This window comes from Taurulus bubalis (genome assembly GCF_910589615.1).
Source record: "Taurulus bubalis genome assembly, chromosome: 9".
Lineage (NCBI taxonomy): Eukaryota > Metazoa > Chordata > Actinopteri > Perciformes > Cottidae > Taurulus > Taurulus bubalis.
Window position 1 is genome coordinate 23615104 of NC_136597.1, and position 21897 is coordinate 23637000.

General features: G+C 42.8%; 1 protein-coding gene across 1 annotated transcript in view; it reads left to right on the forward strand.

Moving 5' to 3' along the window:
- LOC306741618 (unconventional myosin-IXAb-like) overlaps positions 1-21897 on the forward strand; it is a gene marked incomplete at both ends in the record, with an annotated part of 102032 nt that overhangs the window by 31869 nt on the left and 48266 nt on the right. The window contains 7 exon segments of the mRNA XM_079223930.1: positions 1558-1652; positions 1816-1878; positions 3700-3799; positions 6150-6203; positions 11613-11713; positions 12513-12639; positions 18532-18621. Of these exon segments, the coding sequence (XP_079080056.1) occupies positions 1558-1652; positions 1816-1878; positions 3700-3799; positions 6150-6203; positions 11613-11713; positions 12513-12639; positions 18532-18621 (630 nt within the window).

The following is a 21897-nucleotide window of genomic DNA, read 5'->3' on the forward strand; positions in this document are numbered from 1 at the left end:
CTCTTATACCCAGTAAATTACTGAGAGTGAAAGCTCTGTCATTATCATGTGAATTGCCGTTTCGATTTACAATTTGGACCGAGGCACATCTCGCTGCCAGTCCACTCTTCTTCTTCTGTGGTGGATTAACGTATAGCCTCTTCGGGGGTTCTGGTGGAGAGAGGGAAGCAAAATGGATCTGAAGTAGACGATCAGTATTGAATGTATGGCGTCGCAGGGAGCGAGAAACAAAGAAAGAAAAGAAAGAAGAAGAGCCCTATGCAGCGGTTTCCCTCTTCGCCCTGATTGGTCTGTTCAATGTGTGTCACTTTTTTAAACGAATCCTCCAAAAAGATCAAAAGCCTGATTCAGGAGCAGGATAGTCCTTTTATTAAACCGTGTTATTCCAGAGCTGTAGCTTTCACCCAGCAGCCACAATCAATTATGTGACGCCCACTTCTCTCTCGGCTGATTCTTATTTAGTCATTTTTCTTAACTCAAAAACACATATTGCGTCAGCCTGAAATTCCGCCCCTGTTTCTGTGAACTCTGCTGAAATATTTTGTCTTTGACATCAAATCCTTCTCATGTTTCTCCTCATCTTCTTTCACTCGTAACATTTCTTTCCTCCTCTTTTCTCGTCTCATTCCTCTTTCTTGTCGTCTGTTTGGTTTCGTCTTCTCCTCTTTGCTGCTGTCCTTGTTCCTTCCTTTCATCTCCTCTGTCCTCGATGCTCTTCCCTTCTTCTCCCCCTCCCACTTGTTTTCTTCTCAAACTCTCCAGTTTTTTTTTGTCGTGACGTCTTCTGTAGTTTCCCTCCCTGTTTCCTTGCCTTATTTATATTTTCCTTGTTTGATCTCCTCTGCTATCCTCTTTCTCTTGTTTTGTTTCCTTGTTCCATCTCTTTACATTGACTCCTCTTCTCTCTTCTCCACATTTCTTCTCCTTCTCATCTCCCTCTTCTCTCAAACTCTCCAACCTTCTTCTCTTCTCTCATTGATTCATCTCCTCTCTTCTCCTCTCCTTCTTTATATTTCTCATCACCTCTCCACATCTCCCTCCTCGTCTCTCCTCTCCTTGTATTTGCTCCTCATCTCCTCTCCTCTCCTTTACCTAACCAGCTCCGTCGGGCCCACGAGACACCTAATGAGAACCTGAATGAGTCCTCCAGGGGCCTCTAATGATGGACTGTGTGTGTGTGTGTGTGTGTGTGTGTGTGTGTGTGTGTGTGTGTGTGTGCCTCTCACAGGCCTCTTCCTGAGCCTCATGACCTCTGTTACAGTTCTGTGATTAGTGGCTTTTCCCTCGACTCCTCACACATTTTTTCACTTTGGATCAGAGTCCAGTTCCCATCGTAAAGTTTCTGTAACGACTCTGTGGACCTGAAAACCTTCTCTGTTGTTGCTATAACTTGTTGATGAGCAGTTCATCCTTCTGCTGTAGCTTAAAGGATGTCTGCGTCTTTCTGTTCCACGACTGCACCGACAGAATGGACGGAGAACAACACACACCTGCACCTGTTCTTGTACTTGCACCTTTACTCGCTGACATGCTGACATGTTTCCATTGTCTCCTCAGGCCTTTGGAAACGCCAAGACGGCCCACAACAACAACTCCAGCCGCTTCGGCAAGTTCATCCAGGTCAACTACCAGGAGAGTGGCACTGTCAGAGGGTGAGACACACACACACACACACACACACACACACACACACACACAGACAATCTGAACTTAATATCAGCTGATTCTATTATCAGCGTTGCAACTGCTATTATTCCTTCTCTTCAGAAGTCTCTTTTGACTTTTATGTGTGTTTTTGTTTTGTTTTATTTTCAGAGCCTATGTGGAGAAGTACCTGCTGGAGAAATCCCGTCTGGTGTACCAGGAGCACAATGAGAGGTGAGCGAGAGCCTTTTGAACCTGCTTATTCTTCCATTTCCACCCACTTTTTGACATGTGATCATTTTAAGATCATGTCAACAACATCTTGTTGCAGCAGAAAGCCAAAAATATTTTTAAAATCAATCGGCTCATTTACAAAATTATAAAGTTTTTCAATTAAAATCTCAAGGAACCTGGGCACATTTGAGATATTTTATGTCAAATCCATATCTGAGAAAACGTAATACTAAAATAGCCGTCTAAAACAAATACAAACGCATACACAGGAATGTCCACCTGCATCTACATCCCCTAAAGCGTCTTCTCTCAACCGGCTCAGTCCCGCTCATCTCTTTCGAGGCGGCGGTTTAGAAAAACAAAAAACATCACAGGTCCCATCAGTGTAACAGCTTTCGAGGGAAGAGGAAAAAAAACAATGTAAACCGCTCCACCGGTCATCTAATCCCTCTCACCCGGATTGGCCTCTGGGTTTCCATTTCATCCTGATGACAGGCCCTGGCGGCCATATTGATGAGGTAGGAACCGAAGACAGGACCCCCCAGACGGCTCAGAGGGGCGGGGGGTGCTGATGATGAACTGCAAACTATCCTAAATCTTAACTCCAGGCTCGTGACAGGTTGCCTCTGCACGACCTCAGAACATATCAAAGAAATAATTTGACTTTCTGGTCAATTATTTAATTCCATCTTCTTGCCAAATTGAGAATAGCTCTCACATCTGTACGATGCTTGTGACCACCGCTAGCTTAGTTTAGCACAAAGACTGGGAGCAGAGGGAAACCGCTAGCATCGCTCTGTTGATTGCTACTGCCTTTAAATGGCCAGGTCAGCAAAAATAATTGCCCTTGGGGTCAAGAGCGCTGGTTTTAGTGTTGCTCCCATGTCGGTAATGGCTGTGCTCGGGGAAATGCAATCATCCAGAAACCTGATCCGCACGCGTCGGGGTTCGTGTCTGTTGCTGTGACTTCAGCGAGCCAGACAGCTAGGCCATTATGTTGAGCTCATTAAATATGTACTGCCCGTAAATGTTCATTACGGTTTATTCTATTATTTATCTGAATGTTTGTAGTAGATGGAGGTAATGACAAAATTATAATTCATATAACCCTTCTAAAAAAATGTAAAAATGTAAAACTCTATTTGTTAGAGTTGATGGAAACGTTCATTTTAAGTTAATTCAAAATCGCATTTGGCAGCTCAAAGGGACTGTTTTAACAGCAGGAGCAGCGGCGCTTATTCAAAATAATAAAACTACTTTAGTAGCTTATTAACACAGTGAAGCAGGACTCGTACGTACGTCTCAGTTTGGGTGACAGAGCGAGATTCTTTATATCCTTTCTGCTCTTTTTAACTTTCCACCACTCCATCGGGCATTAAGTGTCCCTGTGTGCTTCCAGGTGTGATAAAATGACACCTGGGTCTTTGTCACAGAGGCTCGAGTCCTAAGCTCCAGCCCGCACACCACACTGCCGCTTTGTGCGACTCGTAGTGTGGAGAGGTGTGACCTACTTATCACTTGCTGCAGGGTTGAGTTGCGACACACTGCAGTTTGCAGATGGAGTTGTTTTTTCCACGGTGCTCTGCTCCAAACCTCTGAATGGAGTCTCCTCCCCGAGGCGTCGCTTCAGGAGGAGCGCGGAGATGCGAAAGCTGCTGTCCTCAGTTCACCTCACATTATTCGAGGAATGTGTTTTTGTTTTGAAGAAGCAGCCCCTCTAACTTGGTGTGTGTGTGTGTGTGTGTGTGTGTGTGTGTGTGTGTGTGTGTGTGTGTGTGTGTGTGTGTGTGTGTGTGTGTGTGTGTGTGTGTGTGTGTGTAGGAACTACCATGTTTTCTACTACCTGTTGGCCGGAGCCAGCGAAGAGGAGAGGAAGTCCTTCCACCTGCTGAAACCTGAGGAATACCACTACCTTAACCAGGTCGGCACACACACACGAATGCAGACAGTTCAGTGCATGTAGAAATACAGAGAAACAAACTCCACATTGATATATATGTATATATATATTTATGCAAATCACGCTGTGTTGCCCCAGTGATTAAAATCCTGTTTCTGCCGCCACCAAAGAAGCAAAAATGCAGAAAAGGGATTTTTGTATTCTTGTGATTTGTTGGCTGCAACTTGCTGCCTGGCTCTTTTTTTAATTGTTTTATGCACAATTTTCTGCAAAATTACTCCTTGTGCATCTACTTGTTCTAATTGATCTCTCTAACAACAATCTGAGCTTTTCGGTTGTAAAAACACGCACTTTTAGCGACCGTATCGTCGCACTGACGCGCACAATTGCATTTGCAGCTCGTTTTGCAGCAGCCGCTTAAAGCGCATTCCCTTAATACTCCAGTTTAAAAAGTTGTCGTCCCAGTCAGTCACTTAGATACAAAAACAAGGGAAAATCGAGTCCAGGGTCTCGTATTCAAACTCCAAATGTATTCAGATTAAAGCGTTAAATGTGTTTTCTCAGGCAGAACACCACTCGTAGATTTAGTGTGAAGGTAAGAGAAAAATATTCATTTGAGGAAAATTGGTGAATGCCACTCGTTCCACACGAAAACAAATCTGTTTGTGCAAGTTGTTCTTGCCTGAGGCTCATGTGACGTCTCAGTTTTATATAAGTGGCACTGAGCATTTTCTCTCTTCCCAAATGCATGAACAGTCTGTCACTATTAACAAAAATGAAGCTTGCAGGCGCCATGTAGAGAGATTGATGAAGATGATGTTAAAAAATGTGGGCATCTCCCTTTCCCTCCTTTTCTTTCCGTTGGACCTCATTCCCTCATTCATCGTAACCGGATCACTTCTCAACGCTGCGAGGTGCATCTGTGACTGTGTCTCAGAGATATGTGTGTGTGTGTGTGTGTGTGTGTGTAGACGGGGTGTGTTTACGTGCTTGCGTCCATGCCAGAAATCCCCCCCATATGTGTGCATCTTTTGCAGTGCATCTGTGTGCGTTGGCAGCAGATGTGTGAGGATCATATTCCCTCTTCCTCTGGCAGCACACTAAGGAGGCGACAAAAAGGAAGAAAAAAATACCTTTGTTCATCTCTTTTCCCCCCAAAAAAAAAGTAACAGTTATTTTTTTCTCCCCCTCCATTAATCCCCACAACAACAAACCCCCTCATCCTCATCCTCATCCTCTGCTGCCGACTGCCTGTTACCATGCAGCCCTGTTTCCATGGCAACTGCAATACTCGGGAGTTAATCTGGCGCTGACTTGCTCTCGTGCAGAGAGGACGCCGGCGGTCGCATGTGTTTGTGTGCGCACTCGTTTGTGTGAGCGTGTGCAGGACACACAGCAAGCCTTCTGTTTGTCTGACACACACACACACACACACACACACACACACACACACGACACGCATGGTGTCACAGAGGAACAAAATGATTATCCATATTTATCTCTCTCGTCTCTCAGAGATGTTTTTTTTTTCCTCTGTGTGTTCTCGTAACTAAGTATGTTTCTCAAGTCGGTTCCTGTAATCCTTAAGTAATCAATATTTTTATCATATTAATAGACTGTAAATGACAACGGGGTGGCTCTTTGTGCTGAATCCTAAAACGAATTATCACGTGAGTCTGCAGCTCCCTTTTACTGTTTTGCTTCTCAAAATTCTAAATATTATTTTTTTGCTGCAGCAGGCTGTTTTTTTTTTTTTCAGCCACAAATCTCCAGAAACACACGACCTGCTCACCAAACAGCATCCACACACAGTTAGTGACACAGTGGAGCATTTAGCAGTTAAAGAGCAGATAGTTCCCTGTCTTGGAGTCGGTAGAGAACAAAAAGAGAGCGCAAAGGGAGTGAATATTAGACAAATATGCTCCAATATGCTTCATATTAAATGTTATGTTACTTCTACTATTTACTGCACAACATTTATTTGACAGCTACAGTTACAGTATATAAGTAAAAATCATCTCCAGCCTGCTAAAACCATAAAATGCAATTGCCGTAATATAATATAGAACAATTTAATAATCACTGGGTAATACGTCTGTAATATTTTGAGGATGAAAACTTGTACTTGTAGTGGAGTATTTTTTACAGTTTATTGCTACTTTTACTTAAGTAAAAGAGCTCAATACTGAAACAAGTCATAAACCTCCGCCATCATGGAATAAATTACTGTGTGTGTGTGTGTGTGTGCGCGTGTGGGGGTTGGTCATTTATTTCCTCACATATTTACCAGCATGTGTCATGTTTCTCCAGCCGTTGTGCGTATTATGGTGTGTAATTCCTGCCCTCTCAACCCGCTCTGCCTTGCTTCCAGATGACAAAGAAATCGCACAAACTCCACTGGGACAATTACTATGAGAGCGACCTGGTCAGTATCCTGCGGATGACGAGTTGTCTGTGTGCGTCTGTGCTCTTTGGGTGTGTCGTGGCTCTCTGGTGTGTGTTATGGTGCCAGTCTCGGGTCTCTCTCTCTCGCACACGCCTGCTTTCCCCTGAAATGGACTAAAAGATGGAGGCGACCTGAACCGACCTCAGCTGGTCGAGCTCGATGATGAAAAAAATGTTTAAAGGGATCGTGACTTCTCTGTACTTGATATTTGTGTACTGAAGGTGTCACACATTCAGAATCTCATTTAAAGTGAGGTGTGATTTGACACTGAAAACATTTAAATTCTGTTTTAACAAAGATTTTAAAAAGAAACCTCTCCCTTTTGCCGTAAAAGCCGGGTTACAAACCGCTACTACCTTCGGTGGTTGTCCCTGCTGTAGCAAGCTAGCGCTGCTGCTAGCTCCCCGCTGCTGCTGCTAGCTCCCCGCTGCTGCTGCTACTGCCCCCGTCCCCTCTGCCCGAGTCGGGTGTCGAGCCGGGGCTGGTCCCGGTACCTTCGATGGTTGTCGGGGAACTAGCGAGAGCTAGCTAGCGGAAGTTAGCGGAGAGCTAGCTGAAGTTAGCGGGGAACTAGCAGCAGCGCTAGCCACCGAACGTAGTAGCGGCTTGTAACCAGACCTTTTCGGTAGTTATAGTAGAACAAATGATGTGTAGATAAACACTGATTGACCAAGTGAAAGTCAAACATTAAGGAATCCCTTTAATCTATTTTTTTTGGCTTTGGACGCTTTGCTGTCTGGCGATTGATTGATTGGTTGATTGCTTCAAACCTGGAAAACCATCTTTAAAGGGAAGGTTCAGGATGTTACCTTCACCTCTACATGTACATGTGTGATTATACCCAGCATTTTAAAAACAGTGAAATTAAGCTACCTTCAACAGCATACTGTTAGATTCAAGGTTGATAACAAACTCAAGATCATATTTATTGTGAAGCAGCGACCGTAGGAAAAGGGTTCAGATTACTTGAATCACAATAAAAAGTACTTTATAGAGAAGTATTTTGTGCTATACAAATAAGCTTGCCTTGCCTTACAAGATGTACATACATGTTGATGTATTTGTACATGTGATGTTGACTGTGAGCTAGCAGCAGTGAGAACAGTTGGTTTTGCATCAGCATTAGCAATAATTTAATCAGAATCAGCTTTATTGGCCATGTGTGTATACATACATGGAATTTGACTCGAGTTACACTTTGCTCTCTTCGTACCTAATGTACATATTATATACAAATAAACAAGAGAAATATAAAACACAGAAACTAAGCATCAGCATTAACATTTTACTAGTATGTACAATATAAATATATATTGAATAATATATATGAATAATGAACTTGTGAGGCTGTATGAGAGTAAAGCTTTGAGGATTAAGATAAAGTTACTGGATTACACTCACGCATCAATATGCAATTAGAATCCTGCACAGATACCAACAATGAAAATGACCATATAAAGACGTGATCAAAGAATTTGAATACATTGAATGCCTATATTGCTTGAACAAGTCTGACCGCAAACGTTTAAATATCAAGAGACGATAATGGAAATGTCGAGCAAACATTATTATTTCTTCTTTTTCTTCTACGAGAAGTTTTCAATAGTGATCCATTGGCCTCACATCCTGAAACATCCCTCTAAGTGTGTGGTCCTGTGTGTGTGTGTGTGTGTGTGTGTGTGTGTGTGTGTGTGTGTGTGTGTGTGTGTGTGTGTGTGTGTGTGTGTGTGTGTGTGTGTGTGTGTGTGTGAGCTGGTCTGCTGGTCTCTGAGCCCGCCACTGTCTTGCCAGTCTCCCCCTGAAGTGAGTAATGTTTGGTCAGTGGGATTTGTTTCTGTGTGGTTTAGGGATTCATTGTCTCCTAATTGGAGATTGGGTTACTTTAACTTTGCCGGCGAGCAAACACTTGACATGAGAGTCGGTTAGTCTAAATACGACTAGTCTCATCCCTCTTGACTTTGGCTCTTTGGCTCCCACTTTTTTAATGTTTTTTTTTAAATAATTTGTTACTTTATCCAGGAAAGGGTTTTATGAGGACAATCACTTACTTTTTTCAGAACTTCTGTTTCACATGAAACCACAACACCATAATCGTTCTCCCCTCCTCGGTGCTCGAAAGGGACTCAAGCGCTGCCGTCGTTTTGGATTCGCAGTACCGGTAGTTGAGCTGGGTTCCAGCGTCGTAGCAAAAAAAATGCGTAGAAAATGTTTCCTGTCTATCTTCTTTCAAATCACTCCTGCAGAAGTGAAAAAAAGTAGCGTGTTTGTCGGCAAAGTCAACATTGTTTGCTGCCGGAGTGATTTGAGAAGTTCATACTATTTATACTAAGTTTTGATTCATGTTTTTTCCGGGTTGCCGTTTAAAACCATCGTCACTTCCGTGAATCAGCTGCCGTCCTCTGAGGCTTCACAGCCAGCCTTCAGGGGAGGAAGACAGATAATATACAATATATACTATTATTACTGCAACATCACATGTTTGCTTTCTTTCCACGAGTGAGATGAGAAGATTGACATCAATGCGTTCAGAATCAGGCTTAGCTTAGTTTAGCATAAAGACAGCTAGCCTGGCTCTGTCTTAAGTGAACATCTGCACCCATTACAATTAAAGCTGCCTTATCCTCACACCGGATTTAGTTTGTCTCCTAATACATAAACACACACCTGTGACTCACTTTTACATTTCTCTGTTCATGTAATTGTTAAACAAACCAACATACATTGTGTAAACATGTCAGAATTAGAGTTGTTGTACTCGAGGAGTGAGCTAGGCTAGCTGCTTCTTCTGTCTTTATGCTAAGCTAGGCTAACCGCACCCTGATTCTTGCATAAACTTGACTTGCACTGTAATCCTTTTCGTGTTAAATTGGCTTTATTCAAATGTTTAGAATTAGTATCTTTATTTTACTCTTAAATCCTACTTTAAAGCACTTTGAATTGCCTCGTTGTTAAAAGCTGCTACACTGTACAAATAAATGAGCCCCGCCCTAACAAAAGACGTGAGGTTGTTCTTCTTCTCATCTCACTCTCGAAAAAGGAAGCAAAAAGTGCATTTATCCCAAAATGATGAACTATTCCTATTCCATAAGGACTCTGTCTCTTCTCTCTACTCATTATTTTTCCCTTTGGCTCCTCTCGCTTTCTATTTTTCCCTTACACAACCGTCCCGCCTGTTTTGCTGACACACTGTCTCCCTCAGGGGTCAGTCAATGACCTCATCAGTCTGTGACCCCATCGTCCAAGGAGATGATGTCACCGTCTTGACACACACACACACACACACACACACACACACACACAGAGCTCAACAGCTCTTGACAGCTGTCTGAGCATCTGACCGCCCCTTTGGGCCTATTTAACCCTTGACCTCTACCATTGGTCAACGCGCAGGGGGCACGCTGCAGTAAATAGAGACGCCCCGTGCTTTAAACAGTGACAAGTGTATACACATTCCAGATGTCTGGAGACAAAAATAGAAAATAAATCAGAGTGACTTCATAAAAGAAACAAGTATCTGACTAAAAGATCCCAAAGACCAAACATGTTCTGGATGTTTGCATTTGATGTGTGCAGTTGGCTGTTTGGGGCTGAGCCTTCTGTGTTTTTTGGTTTTGCATTCTGTGCCTGTTTGGGTGTCTATGTTTTTTTGGGGTCGTGACGGGGCTGGCATGTTGTTGTTTTTTGGCGCAAAACAACACGAAAATCGCGATTAAGTCATGGTAAGTAGCAGGAAAGCCTCGACTGGATGCACGTCAACTTTTAACTGGATCAGCGAGCGATCTGTTGAAAAGTGCTGCGTCAGCTGGGCTCCCGACTTGACTCCATTAAGCGGTGTCGGCCCGCACCCGGAGTGTTGCAACTGGCATAACACTACGATTTCAAGTTGTGAGTGAGAAAAGGTTCTCCGTTTAAAGTGAGTTGTTTATTAATCATCCCGTCAGTACCAACAGCGAAGGTTTTTGGGTTTTTTCGACCAACGCGTTCCCTCGCAAACCTGCCAGAATTTGATCTCTTTATTTTCCTTCAGCGTATCGCATTGTGCCGCTTGGCGCTGAGGTCGAACATACCCGGCAATTTGAAAAGTGTCTTTTTTCCCGGGCCTCGCCGTAGCCCGAGAAGCCTCAAAACCCCCTTTGTTGCAACTGGAGACGCTCGCCGGAAAGAAATCCGCGACCGTTGGCTCTGCAGCTCCTGACGAGTTCCTGAGCCAAAGTAAAACAATGGAGAGAGAGGGAGAGAGAGAGAGAGAGAGAGAGAGAGAGGGAGAGAGGAGCGCGGGACGTTACAGCGTAGAGGAGGCAACCCGGAGAGAGGATCATGGGTTCCCGTGTCTCCCCTCGCTGCCCGGTCGCTGTGGTATGTGCTAATTACAGCCTGAGAGAGGAGACATGCTGACCGACTGGAGGCCTTGAAGAGACACACACACACATACACACACACACACACACACACACACACACACACACACACACATACACGTCCTCGCTCTCTCCATCCTTTATGACGTCAGTGTCTGACATAGAAATGCACCCCTGAGTACATCTCTGCGTGAACATTTGCTAACGGCGGTGTCTTCAGCTCTTTCTCTTCCGACGTCGTTTCATGAATCACTCCAAAGCCAAAGACGTATAATTGAACGGATCGATCGCTGTCGTCTGCTGAGCCGAGTCAGACGACCGTGACCGCATTTAGTCTGCGGTAATCCGCTTAGTTTCTACATTGTGGTCTTATCCATTAAAGATGTGGGCTCCGCTGCAATGACGTGATTTTAGACCGGCGTCATGAATTTTCGATCGACTTGACAAAATCCAATAGACGAACAACTCTAAAATCAATTGTAATGGCGGCAGATGTTCACTGAAGACGGAGGCAGGCTAGCTGCCTTTGTGCTAAGCTAGGCTAAACACATCCTGATGGATGTCGATCTTAAATAAAGTATTGAAATGAAGAAAAGGCTTTGAATCCATCTGACAGCAGCCAGTCAAAGGGACCATATGACCAGAATACTAAGACACACCTCAATAATGATTTTTGTGTATTTGAAAGTCATACATGAAAATTCTTTGAAAGGACATTTTCAGTCGTTTTGGTGAAGGGTGTATGATGACTTGCTCAGGGCCTTGACTTGTGACTTGCAGAACAATGGCTTTGTATTACATTTTATCTATTCATTTAATTCCCAGGTGCAATAACCTCCTCTAGCGTCAGCGGAGTGAACACGCTCATTTAGCTTAGATAGACACGTCCATTGTAGCGCCAAGTCTTTGCCTTCTGTCAGGTTTTTATTCATGTTTACGTGTATATTCATTCATAAATCCTTTGTGATGCTGATGTCGCTCTCTGTCTTCCTCTTTTTCCCCGTGTGTGTGTGTTTCCACCTGACACCAGCAGGACTCCTTCACAGTGGAAGGAGAGGATCTGAAGCATGACTTTGAGCGTCTGCAGCTGGCTATGGAGATGGTCGGCTTCTTACCCGCCACACGCAAACGGTGAGATGAGCAACGTGTTCCTAATATGAACACGTGAACGATCACGGGAACCTCAGCCCTGTCTCTTAGAATCACAGTCAGGAGTTTAAGTAGAATAAAAATGTAATGTTTTGTGGAAACAAATAAATGTCTCTATTAATACTCCTACTCTTCATCTCATGTTTTCACAAAACATTTGAAATGATTTGATTATCACATACTTTACAATTAATATTCAATGTGTAGCTTCATATTTTACCAGGTGGCAACCCCATGTGGAAGTACCTTAAACTAGCATTCTCTCTAATGGCCTCTAGGGGGCGGCTCCTCTGGTTGCAATAATAAGTCTGGTTGTATGGAAGTCTATGAGAAAGTCTTAATTTATTCCTTCAGTAAACATTGTAAACTTACATTTATGAGCTCAATCTCTAGTTTCAGGCCTTCTTCAATGCAGCATGAGTTTCATTTAGTAAATGATGGTCTATTAAGAGTCAAATAGACCATAAAGTACAGTATACTTTAGGGCGGGGCTACTAAACAGGAGATGTCCGTGTTTTTAATGAAAGTTACTTTTAAATATTTAAAATAAAACAAGACATCCATTGCAAAAGATGAATATTTAATCTGATTAGTTTTTGCGTCGGTTTTGTTGTGAATAAAGAGAAAATTCGTTGGCAGTAATGCACACGATGACGAGGTTTCCTCTGCGCATAGAATCCCTTTTATTGATGGTAAAAGAAGCTCACTAAGACCGTACCTTAGTTGCCCTAAAATACTGTAAATATGTTAACAATAAGTATCTTTGTTCTCCTCTTGTCAGGATTTTCTCCCTGCTGTCAGCAATCCTCCACCTGGGAAACATCCGCTACAAGAAGAAGACCTACAGGGACGATTCCATCGACATCTGCAACCCGGAGGTCCTGCCCATCGTGTCGGAGCTGCTGGAGGTGAGCAGCACACGTTAGAAGTGTCGGCCATCAGTAACGTTCAAACACACACAGAGTTTTCGATGAGAAACCTCCAATAGAAAACGCCACATATGACATATGTCTGAGTCAGAAAACAGTGCGTTCTTTTCTTGCTGAAATGCTGAAATGCAATACTCTAAATACTTTGAAGGATAATAAAAATGAAGAATTGGAGCAGGGCTTTACCACAGGGCTTGTTTGTTCTCTCTAAATACTTTCTTTGGCGTTCGGTCTCCCGAAGTTATTCCATGACATGCCCACTGGAGAGACTTAAAACTGAAAAGCGAATGGGTTTTCATTGTGCTGTGTTTTTATTTTTTCATAAACACATTGAAATACCGTGATTCCTATTTCCAGAGTTTACCTCCCATATGTGTGCTTTAGAGGAGGGGGGGAAGCCTTTCAGAGAGCCCAGGACGCTCTGCGTTGGAGCGCAGCTTGTGGTGACAGCGGATGTTAAGAGGCGCTTCAGGTCCCAAATTATCCAGCGCTTCAACAAAGTACTGCTTGTGTTGAGGCGGTTCTCAGAGACCAGCTTTCCCACCGGGAGCAGCGGCTTTCTGTCTCAATATCACCGGCTTTATAAAATCTAATTTTAATGATTACAACAACAGAAAATACATCAAAGTAAAAGTCAGTTTTATTTGTCAATTCTTCCATTGTGCAAGCAGACAGAAGATTTTAAATTGTGTTTCTCTTCTGTCCGACATAAAGTGAATGTACTGTAATTAAGTGCAAAAACAGTTAAAGTAAAAAAAAATAAAAATAGAACATAGAGAGAAGCGTCAACAATGTTTTTTTATACTGTTTATTTTTTTTGTGTTGTGGAAGAATTAGATGAGAATCAAATAATAACTACTCTATGTCCCTCCCTCCAACCAAAAAAACAATAAATAATTCAATTAAATGTTATTAATAAAATAATATCAAAAGGTACTAATAGTAATAACGACAGTAATACATACGTTCCTCATATGGATGCTTGTTGGACGGTCAGTTATTGTCCAATCACGTCGTGCACAGTACAAGCTGGTCTGATGGTGAACTCATCTCTGCAATACGTCTTCTGGCTTCACCAACAATATTATACTCAAACTGTAGAAGTAAATCTTTCCCATAGACGACCGTATCTGTCTCATGCTGGTTCCATGTCATATTTTTTTGTTATATATTTTTTTCCAACAAAAAACTAAAAGCAGTTCTTGAGGCTTTGGTCTCTGCATACTTTTATATTTCCCTGACCTCAATCTAGACACTGATAATTATCCAACATCTACTGCTTCGGACTCTTCGTCGTCCGCATGATGATGACGATAGACATGGGAAAACATTTCCCGGCGTGGGTTACCGTGCCACGCAGCGTTTACAAATTTATGATGTGCTGAATTTGAGTTCATTCTTGACACTGAGTGCAGACCACACACACACACACACACACACACACATGCACACACTCGTCAGTGTGCACTGTGAGGACAGCTCAAACATCCACATGCTGTTCTGATTTACCTTGGGATGGAGGCATGGTGGCACTTCCCAGTCCCTGTTGCAAACCTCAACGACCAGCCGGATGTGCTTGTTGAGTCGCTGACAAAAACAATGTCCGAAGTGTGCCGGAGACTCCTGTCAACAGCCCAGCGGGGATGTTATGACTGTGGAGAGCGCGGCTGCCAGGGTTCCCCTTTAACGTCCAGACACGGAGTCTCTGGCTCTCCAGAGGGCCGGAGTGACGTGAGCTCAGCCACATGTTGGCCACATGCTCGGGGTTCGTCTTTTCAGTTCAAGTTTATTTGGATGTCTGCTCGTTGGTGCAATGGCTATTTGTCCCCGGGGACATATAAAACATTCTTAAAGGAGGAAGAAAGGAGAAAACACATCTTAATGAAACCAAACAAACAGAGAGTTCCTCTTTGTCCTTCTTTTAATTTGGCAACATCTCCGCTTTTTGGTGGGACAAACTGATAGGAAATCAGTGTTAGGAGGTAGAGGGTGGGATGATGGGTAAAAATGTGCTTTCCTGGAAATAATGAGAGAAATATAGACATTTCACGGTGAAAAATATTGGTAAATCATCTTAAAGGTCAAATGTTGACTTGCATTTAATTGTAACTTGACAGGAAACAACTGTATTTATTATAATTTACAAAGTGAGCACCTTTTAGATTTCTTTATATTTAATTAGCTTAATACTGACGTTTTATTTGCGATGCATGACTTTAAACCCCTTTGCTTCAGAGAATCTGCTGAATGGTTGAAATAGGTTGTCGAGGTTCGTTAAATGCGGTTTCATTTTGGAGGGAAAGCTCATCTAAAGTGCACACACTGCCTCTTGAGTTTTCTTAATTTACAACCAATGTTGTAATCGTGCTTCACTTTGACTTTTAAAATAACCGTTCAGACAAGACGGGATGAGGACTACTTCTCCCTCCATGGAGGTGCACACTTAGTGAAGCTTTCAGAGCTTCCAGAGCTTTCTCCTCTGAGGAGCAGAACTGATTGGCTCGAGTGTGGACTGATGAATGAATAGGACTGAAACTGGACAGGACTTCCTGTTTCCTGCGGATGTGGAACTGGAAGAGGACGTGGAGCTCGTAGGAGCCGACGGACGGCTGACAGGCTGGATCCTCCGAGCCGGGCGACTTGAGTGATTTGAGCTCACCAGAAACATTCCTGTGCAAACTGGTAATCGGTCCAGAGAGAGTAGCTTACGGTGAGAACAAATCCCACTAAAACCGGGATTTCTTGATGGTATTTTAATGCTGGAAACGGTATCTTGAAACACTTCTTTTTTTTCACTGCAGTCCAAAAATGTTCTTCATTTATCTCAATCTGACACAAGCCAATACTTTTTGATAAAGTCCTGTCAGATTTCTGTTTTATTTTCCTCATCAGAAACCGTACTGTGCTGTTGTACTTCAATCTTTTAAGACCTTTTTCAAACATAAGGCACGTGTCCTAATTTCTAGAGTAATCCCAGCCAGTATACATGACTATGTAATGTCTGTTGGTTTCCACTGTCTACTGGTTTTATTTCGAAGTAAAGAAAGCATATTAAGTGCTTCTTGCATTATTGAATATTAAAGACAGTCGTCCGTTGACAGAAACAACTAAATATGAAGCCTGGAGTCTGAGCTGAAGGAGTTTCGGCATGATTTCACCTTATGTGGCCAGAATCTGACCCGGTGGCACCGATGACGAGAAGAACTAGATAGAAAAGTAGGTAGAAATAACCGATCTTCTCGCTGATTGTCTCGTTTACTTATGCAGGTCATATAGAGCCATCAGTGTTATTAAACTGAGGCAGTTCACAACAACTTTATACTGGAAACAAACTTTTCAAAAGGAAGCAGGTGTCTTAAGCGATGCTACTGATGTTGAGCTAACTGTGAGGTTTAAGAATAAAAAAAAAAAAAACGTCTTTTGACCTTTTTCAAAGTGTTTTTGTTGTTTGTAGCATACTAAATGACTGATGGCCAAGTTCATGCAAAGCAACGCTGTGATTGGTGCGTTAAAGGAAAGAGGCGGAGCTCAGGATCAATCAATGTTGGTGTTTTGGTGTTTGTTTTCACAAACATAGAAAGGAGCATCTGTCAGAGCTTAAGATCTGCTTGGAATCAGACTCGAAGGTCTTCAAGTCCCAGGATAAAATCAGGGAAAAAAGGAAAACTGGTTCATTTGAAAACAGAATCACTGACCCCAAACCAGTGCTTACAGACGTGTGTGTGTGTGTGTGTGTGTTATGGTATTAGAGCTGTGATCATAGACGGAGCAGCGAGCCTGTTACCAAGCGACTAATACATGGAAATGTAGCGGCTAAAGACCAATCACCAGGCTGCAGAATAGGCTTTGCTCTTAGTCGAGGGATTACCAGGCAGTGTGAAATGAAGTCTGATTATGCCACACACACACACACACACACACACACACACACACACACACACACACACACACACACACACACTTCTGTGTTCATGTCAAAGCCAGGCGAAGGAGCCAGTTGACAAATTTAGATCCATAATGGTATTAACTATAACATTAACACCCTTGACTTTTGTACATGAAGACATCAGGCAATCACACAAAGACATGCTGTCACATGTATTTACACACACACACACACACACACACACACACACACACACACACACACACACACACACACACACACACTTACACAAGTGGTCTCAGCAGCAGCTGTTCGACCCACTCCCATAATCCCTGAGGATGGAGGTGTGTGTGTGTGTGTGTGTGTGTGTGTGTGTGTGTGTGTGTGTGTGTGTGTGTGTGTGTGTGAGAGACATCTGCTTCTCCCAGTGTGGCCCTGTCATCAATGGTTTGTCCGGGGCCAAGTTTAGAGTCGGTGTGAAGTCCGCACATCGCGCTGTACTGTATGTGTCGTGTTTACGTGCTAATCTCAGCCAGCTGTGTTTGTCAGAGTCGGCCGAGTTATTGTCAGCTTTGTAGGTTAGTTAGGGATGAGTGATGTGGATTAAACCCTCTGTTGCCATGGGAATGTATATTGTAACAGAGTACATTTTCTAAAAAAACTCAGTTGAGAAACGTCTTACACTGCAGATTAAATAAACAAATGTGAATGTCTGTCTTTAAACACAGATATATATATATAGAGAGACTTTGTCACATCAGACCAGCAATGATCGAATACAACCAGAGAAGATAAATAAGTAAATACCTTGATTTAAAGGGTTTCCTGTAACAAACTCTTTCTCCCTGGAGACAAATAAAGTGTCTAATGGTCTTCAGTTCATCCTCATGGGGTCAGTCAAGGCCAGGTGTCATCAAATGTATATTCAATTTAATATTTGGTATATTGTGGAGAGCAAATTTTTCAGTTTGTTCTTTAAGTCTGAGGTTGGAGTCGCCTACAAGAAAGCTTCCCTGCTCCTTAGGCTCACTAAACAGTCATAAAGACTTATTCTGAAGGCCGTTACACACGTGTATCATTACTTAGTGAGTATAAACGTGAGAATAAACGAAACGACCATGCAAAATACTCTCCTGTGAATATTTCGCATCACAATTCATACTGGCAGAGGTACCGGGATCCTACTGACGCAGAGCGGCGTCTGTCAAGCTGTTTTATTACGTTTTCTTTTATCAAAAAGCTCTGAGTGAATTTGTGTCCTCCCCCCCCCCCGCGCAGTTTAAATGTATATGTCTCAGGCTTTTATTGTGAAAGGATAGAACTAAAGTGGATCTGAATTGGCTGCCTTTGTCGAGGTTGAAAGCAGTAATACAGTTTTCTGTCTCTGTTGTACAATACAGTGCAGGTTTTGATTGCTCCTCGTAAATGGTTGATGCCTTTTATGAAACCTCAGAAAAATCCTATGAAATTTAAAATGAGTGGCCATTTATCAGGCCGGGATACTCTAACAAAAAGGTCTGTTGCATTATGGGGAATATAGGATTCTGCATTCAATGGAGCCTGACCCACACGAGGAACTAAAAGTCTTGATATCTCGGCCTCTGCTGCCTAATCTTTAATCCTTCTTTTATTTCATCCGTCTCTTGTGAGTTTTCCAGATTTATGGAAGTGGAATCTTATATTTCTGGAGAACCCCTTAAATAAAAGTATGTCCTTGGAGATCATTGGACTGTACCATAGCTGCATATTATCGCTTTTACTATTCTCATGACTTCCTCATTTTAAACTGTCAAATAAAGATCATGATGTCCCAAAAATATTCACTGAAGCTTATCTTTAGCTCCTTGGCCCTGTTTTTTTGTGCTTTTTTTTATCCCCAATACTGTACGCATTCAATGTACTCTAATAGGTCACAACGTGAACAATGCATCCCTGTAAGAAAACCCTGATCTTGACCTCATCCTTGTTTCTTTTGTCCCCTTCAGGTCAAAGAGGAGATGCTGCTGGAGGCGCTGACGACCAGGAAGACGGTGACTGTGGGAGAGCGGCTCATCGTACCCTACAAACTCGCTGAGGTGACATTTCTACATACAGCAGCGTATCAGAATGTGACACCCACTCCTCTCAGTAGAGACTTCATCTGACCTTTTAAAGCAGATGACCTATTACCAGTAAACCCCCCTCCTGTGAGTACGTCTGGTTCATTACTGCCACCACACATTAAATTCAGAGGATTTTTATTGCCCATTATATTTGCATGAAATGGAAATTGTGGACACCAAACGCAACAATGCATTGGCAATAATCCGTCTTGAAATCCTAGTGACCGAGTGGCAGTAATGAACATTCAGGGAACGTTTGAAGAGGTTTTTATAGTCCGCTACTTGAGGTCCAAAGGGCCCGTGTGAGTGAGTGTGGCTTTAGAAAATTCCAGTCAGTCTCAAGAAAGCACATTGTGGCCGAAAGTTTGGTTATGAAGCGCGTCGGCTGTCGGGGGAGATTCTGTGTTTGTGTGTGCATGTCTGGGGAGTTTGTTGTGGCACTTCCCCCCACCGCCTCGCTCTAAGGCTCTTTTGATAGAGGTCTCTTCCTCTGCAACTTCCTGTTTCCTGTCGAGTCGAGGGAACAGGGCGACTTAACCCCCGTCCACACAGCCCTCTGGATTTACCTCCAGGACGCCTCGGCTGACCTAGATAGCCGACTCGGATGTCTATCGTTTGGGCTTGTGAATACGAATATCCACTGTCGTTTGTAATAATTGAGTTTGGTCTGCAGGGCCTTTTTGTCTGAGGAAGGAAATCCTGCACATGGATAGTCTGTTACGCTGCTGCGGCTCCACCTCCCATCCTTCTGATCGACGGGTTAGTTTAGCTTAGCGGCAACAATGGTTTCTCCCGCTCTCACACACAGACACACACACACACACACACACACACACACACACATCCCTCCAGTCATGTGGTCTGGTCTCAGGAATGTGCAGCCTCCACTGGAATATACAGTCCAAGAAGCCAAAAGCCAGTGTCTCTTTCCCTGACAGTCACACATGTTTGAAACTCATACACTGAGTTCCCTTTTTCTAGACTAGCCGTGAAACAGGGGCTCAGGCGGTGTGATCAGAAAACGTAATCATGGACCGCAGCTTTGATGAAACCCTGGTTCCCTCCTGTCCTTTGCGTGATGGCCTCATCTTGAAAGGAGCGAGAGGCCAATGGCTGAAGAAAAGGCCTGGAGAGAGTGAGGCAGCGACCATTTTCAAGTTTTGAGTCATTTAATGAGAGAAAAATCCTAGAATAGCATCACAAGGACATCCCCAGAGTCTCAGTGCCTGTCACTATATAGTTGTATCTCTCTCCCAACGCTAAACCTGCAATGACAATTTGGTCATTTGGAGGCAGCAGAAACAAGCTGGACTGGACATGGATTGCACGTATTTGGTGCCAGTGAAGGAAGGAAGGAAGGAAGGAAGGAAGAAAGGAAGAAAGGAAGAAAGGAAGGACGGACGGACGGACGGCAACTTGAAGATACAAATTAACACACAAGATAAAATATATAAAGAAGCAACAGGGATGAAAGATATATAAAAATAAAGTAAAATATAAACGTGTGTGTATATATGTATGTGTGTATATATATATAGTCTAAATATACACAAAAGAATAGAATACAACTAACTGGAATGAAATATATTTACAGCCGCAGAGTGTATTCATTAATTAAGCAAATTAAATGGAAACAATAGATCAAAATCAAAGTATGTATGTGAACTGTAATAGCATACATGTATAGTGATGAATTAATCCACAGATGATCTAAAACCTAAAAATACAAATATTTCAGTGTCTTGCTTAAAAGATATAGAGGCTTTGCTATGTTTTTTATATATTTAGTCTTCGTTTAGCGTCTTTAGTCACCACTGTAACTAAATATCTGTCTCTATAGCCACTACAAGCTAGTTGCTGACTTTGGTCCTGGCCGTGGAGCGTACTTTTTTTTGCTGAAAATAGCAGCCTGATGCAATACGAGAGACCCTCTTCACTGACATGTAGTCTTGTGATCTGTCATTTATACAAACATATTTATTGTAGCCGCTTTAAGTCAGGCTAGAAGTCAATGAGGGAAGGAATACTTAGCGCACACCCACACGTTTACACTGCACAGGCCCTATAGACACTAGCCTTAATCTTAACCATCACACCAATATGCTTAACTGTGGAAGAACACACACACACACACACACACACACACACTAGGAGGGCAGCGAGAGTGCAGCCCTGCCCTGCTCTGACGGAGAGGCCGTGGGAGCGAGTCGAGGCCACCTGCAGAATCCATAACACGCCTGTTTTTATACAAAGGAAATGTGGAAAAAATAAAGAAGAACCTGGCAAGTGTTGCCGGTTCTTCTCTCAGAAACAATTTCTTCCTTCTTCAGATGATGAGAAAGGTTGAGAAAAGTGTGCAGCTGTCCCATCCACCCACCGCTGAGTGTGTGTGACCTGCTGAACCTCAATGTGCCGCAGAGTAGACGCTGGTATTTCCCCAACTTTAGCCAGTAAGATCCCTAAAACTCATTGGATGCATTGTGTGAGTCAGGAGGAACAAATTCATGAGCTGCACAGTAATAATGAGACTGAAAGTCTTTCTTTCTGAGGAGGTCAGAATCTGGAGTTTGCTCAGGTCTTCTTTCAGACTTCACACTAAAGAAGTGGCTTTATGCATGTCCTCAGGTTAAATTAAACTTATCTCTAATCAATGAGCCACCCTGCTGTTTATGTTTTACGATCTTATGTAGAATGTTAACGCTGACCTCTTAAAAGGCAGAGAAAACATCTGTTTATATTATCAGTGATGCTTTGCGATTAGGAAATATGTAATAATCTTCTTTCTTTCTTTTCCATTCCCCTAATATCACACATTTAGCACGGAAGATAGCAAAAAAGAGCTTTCTCTTCCATTTTTTTTTGGGTACGTATATTTGGGAAGAAGCATCTGCTCTTTTCCTGTGAGAAAAACAATTCCCACTGTTAATGATAATGATGATGGTCGTATAAACTGGTACATTTATCTCAAAAATAGTAAAAAGAAGAGAAATAAAAAGCCTTGTTTTGCTCCACTGGTGATGAGGACAATAACAACATATGGACAAATAGGCCAAGAGTCTTTCGAAACCAAATTTCTGCCAGGGTCACTTTAAATAACGGCAATCATTTAATATATTATACAATGATGGGGGACTCCAGTTTACACCCGTGCCGGTCGTTAATAATCTTGACCTCTGTGGTTGACCTGAGTTAACTTCATGTCATATCTGCGTTTGCGAAGTCCCGATTGCGTGAATGTGTGTCTGTGGA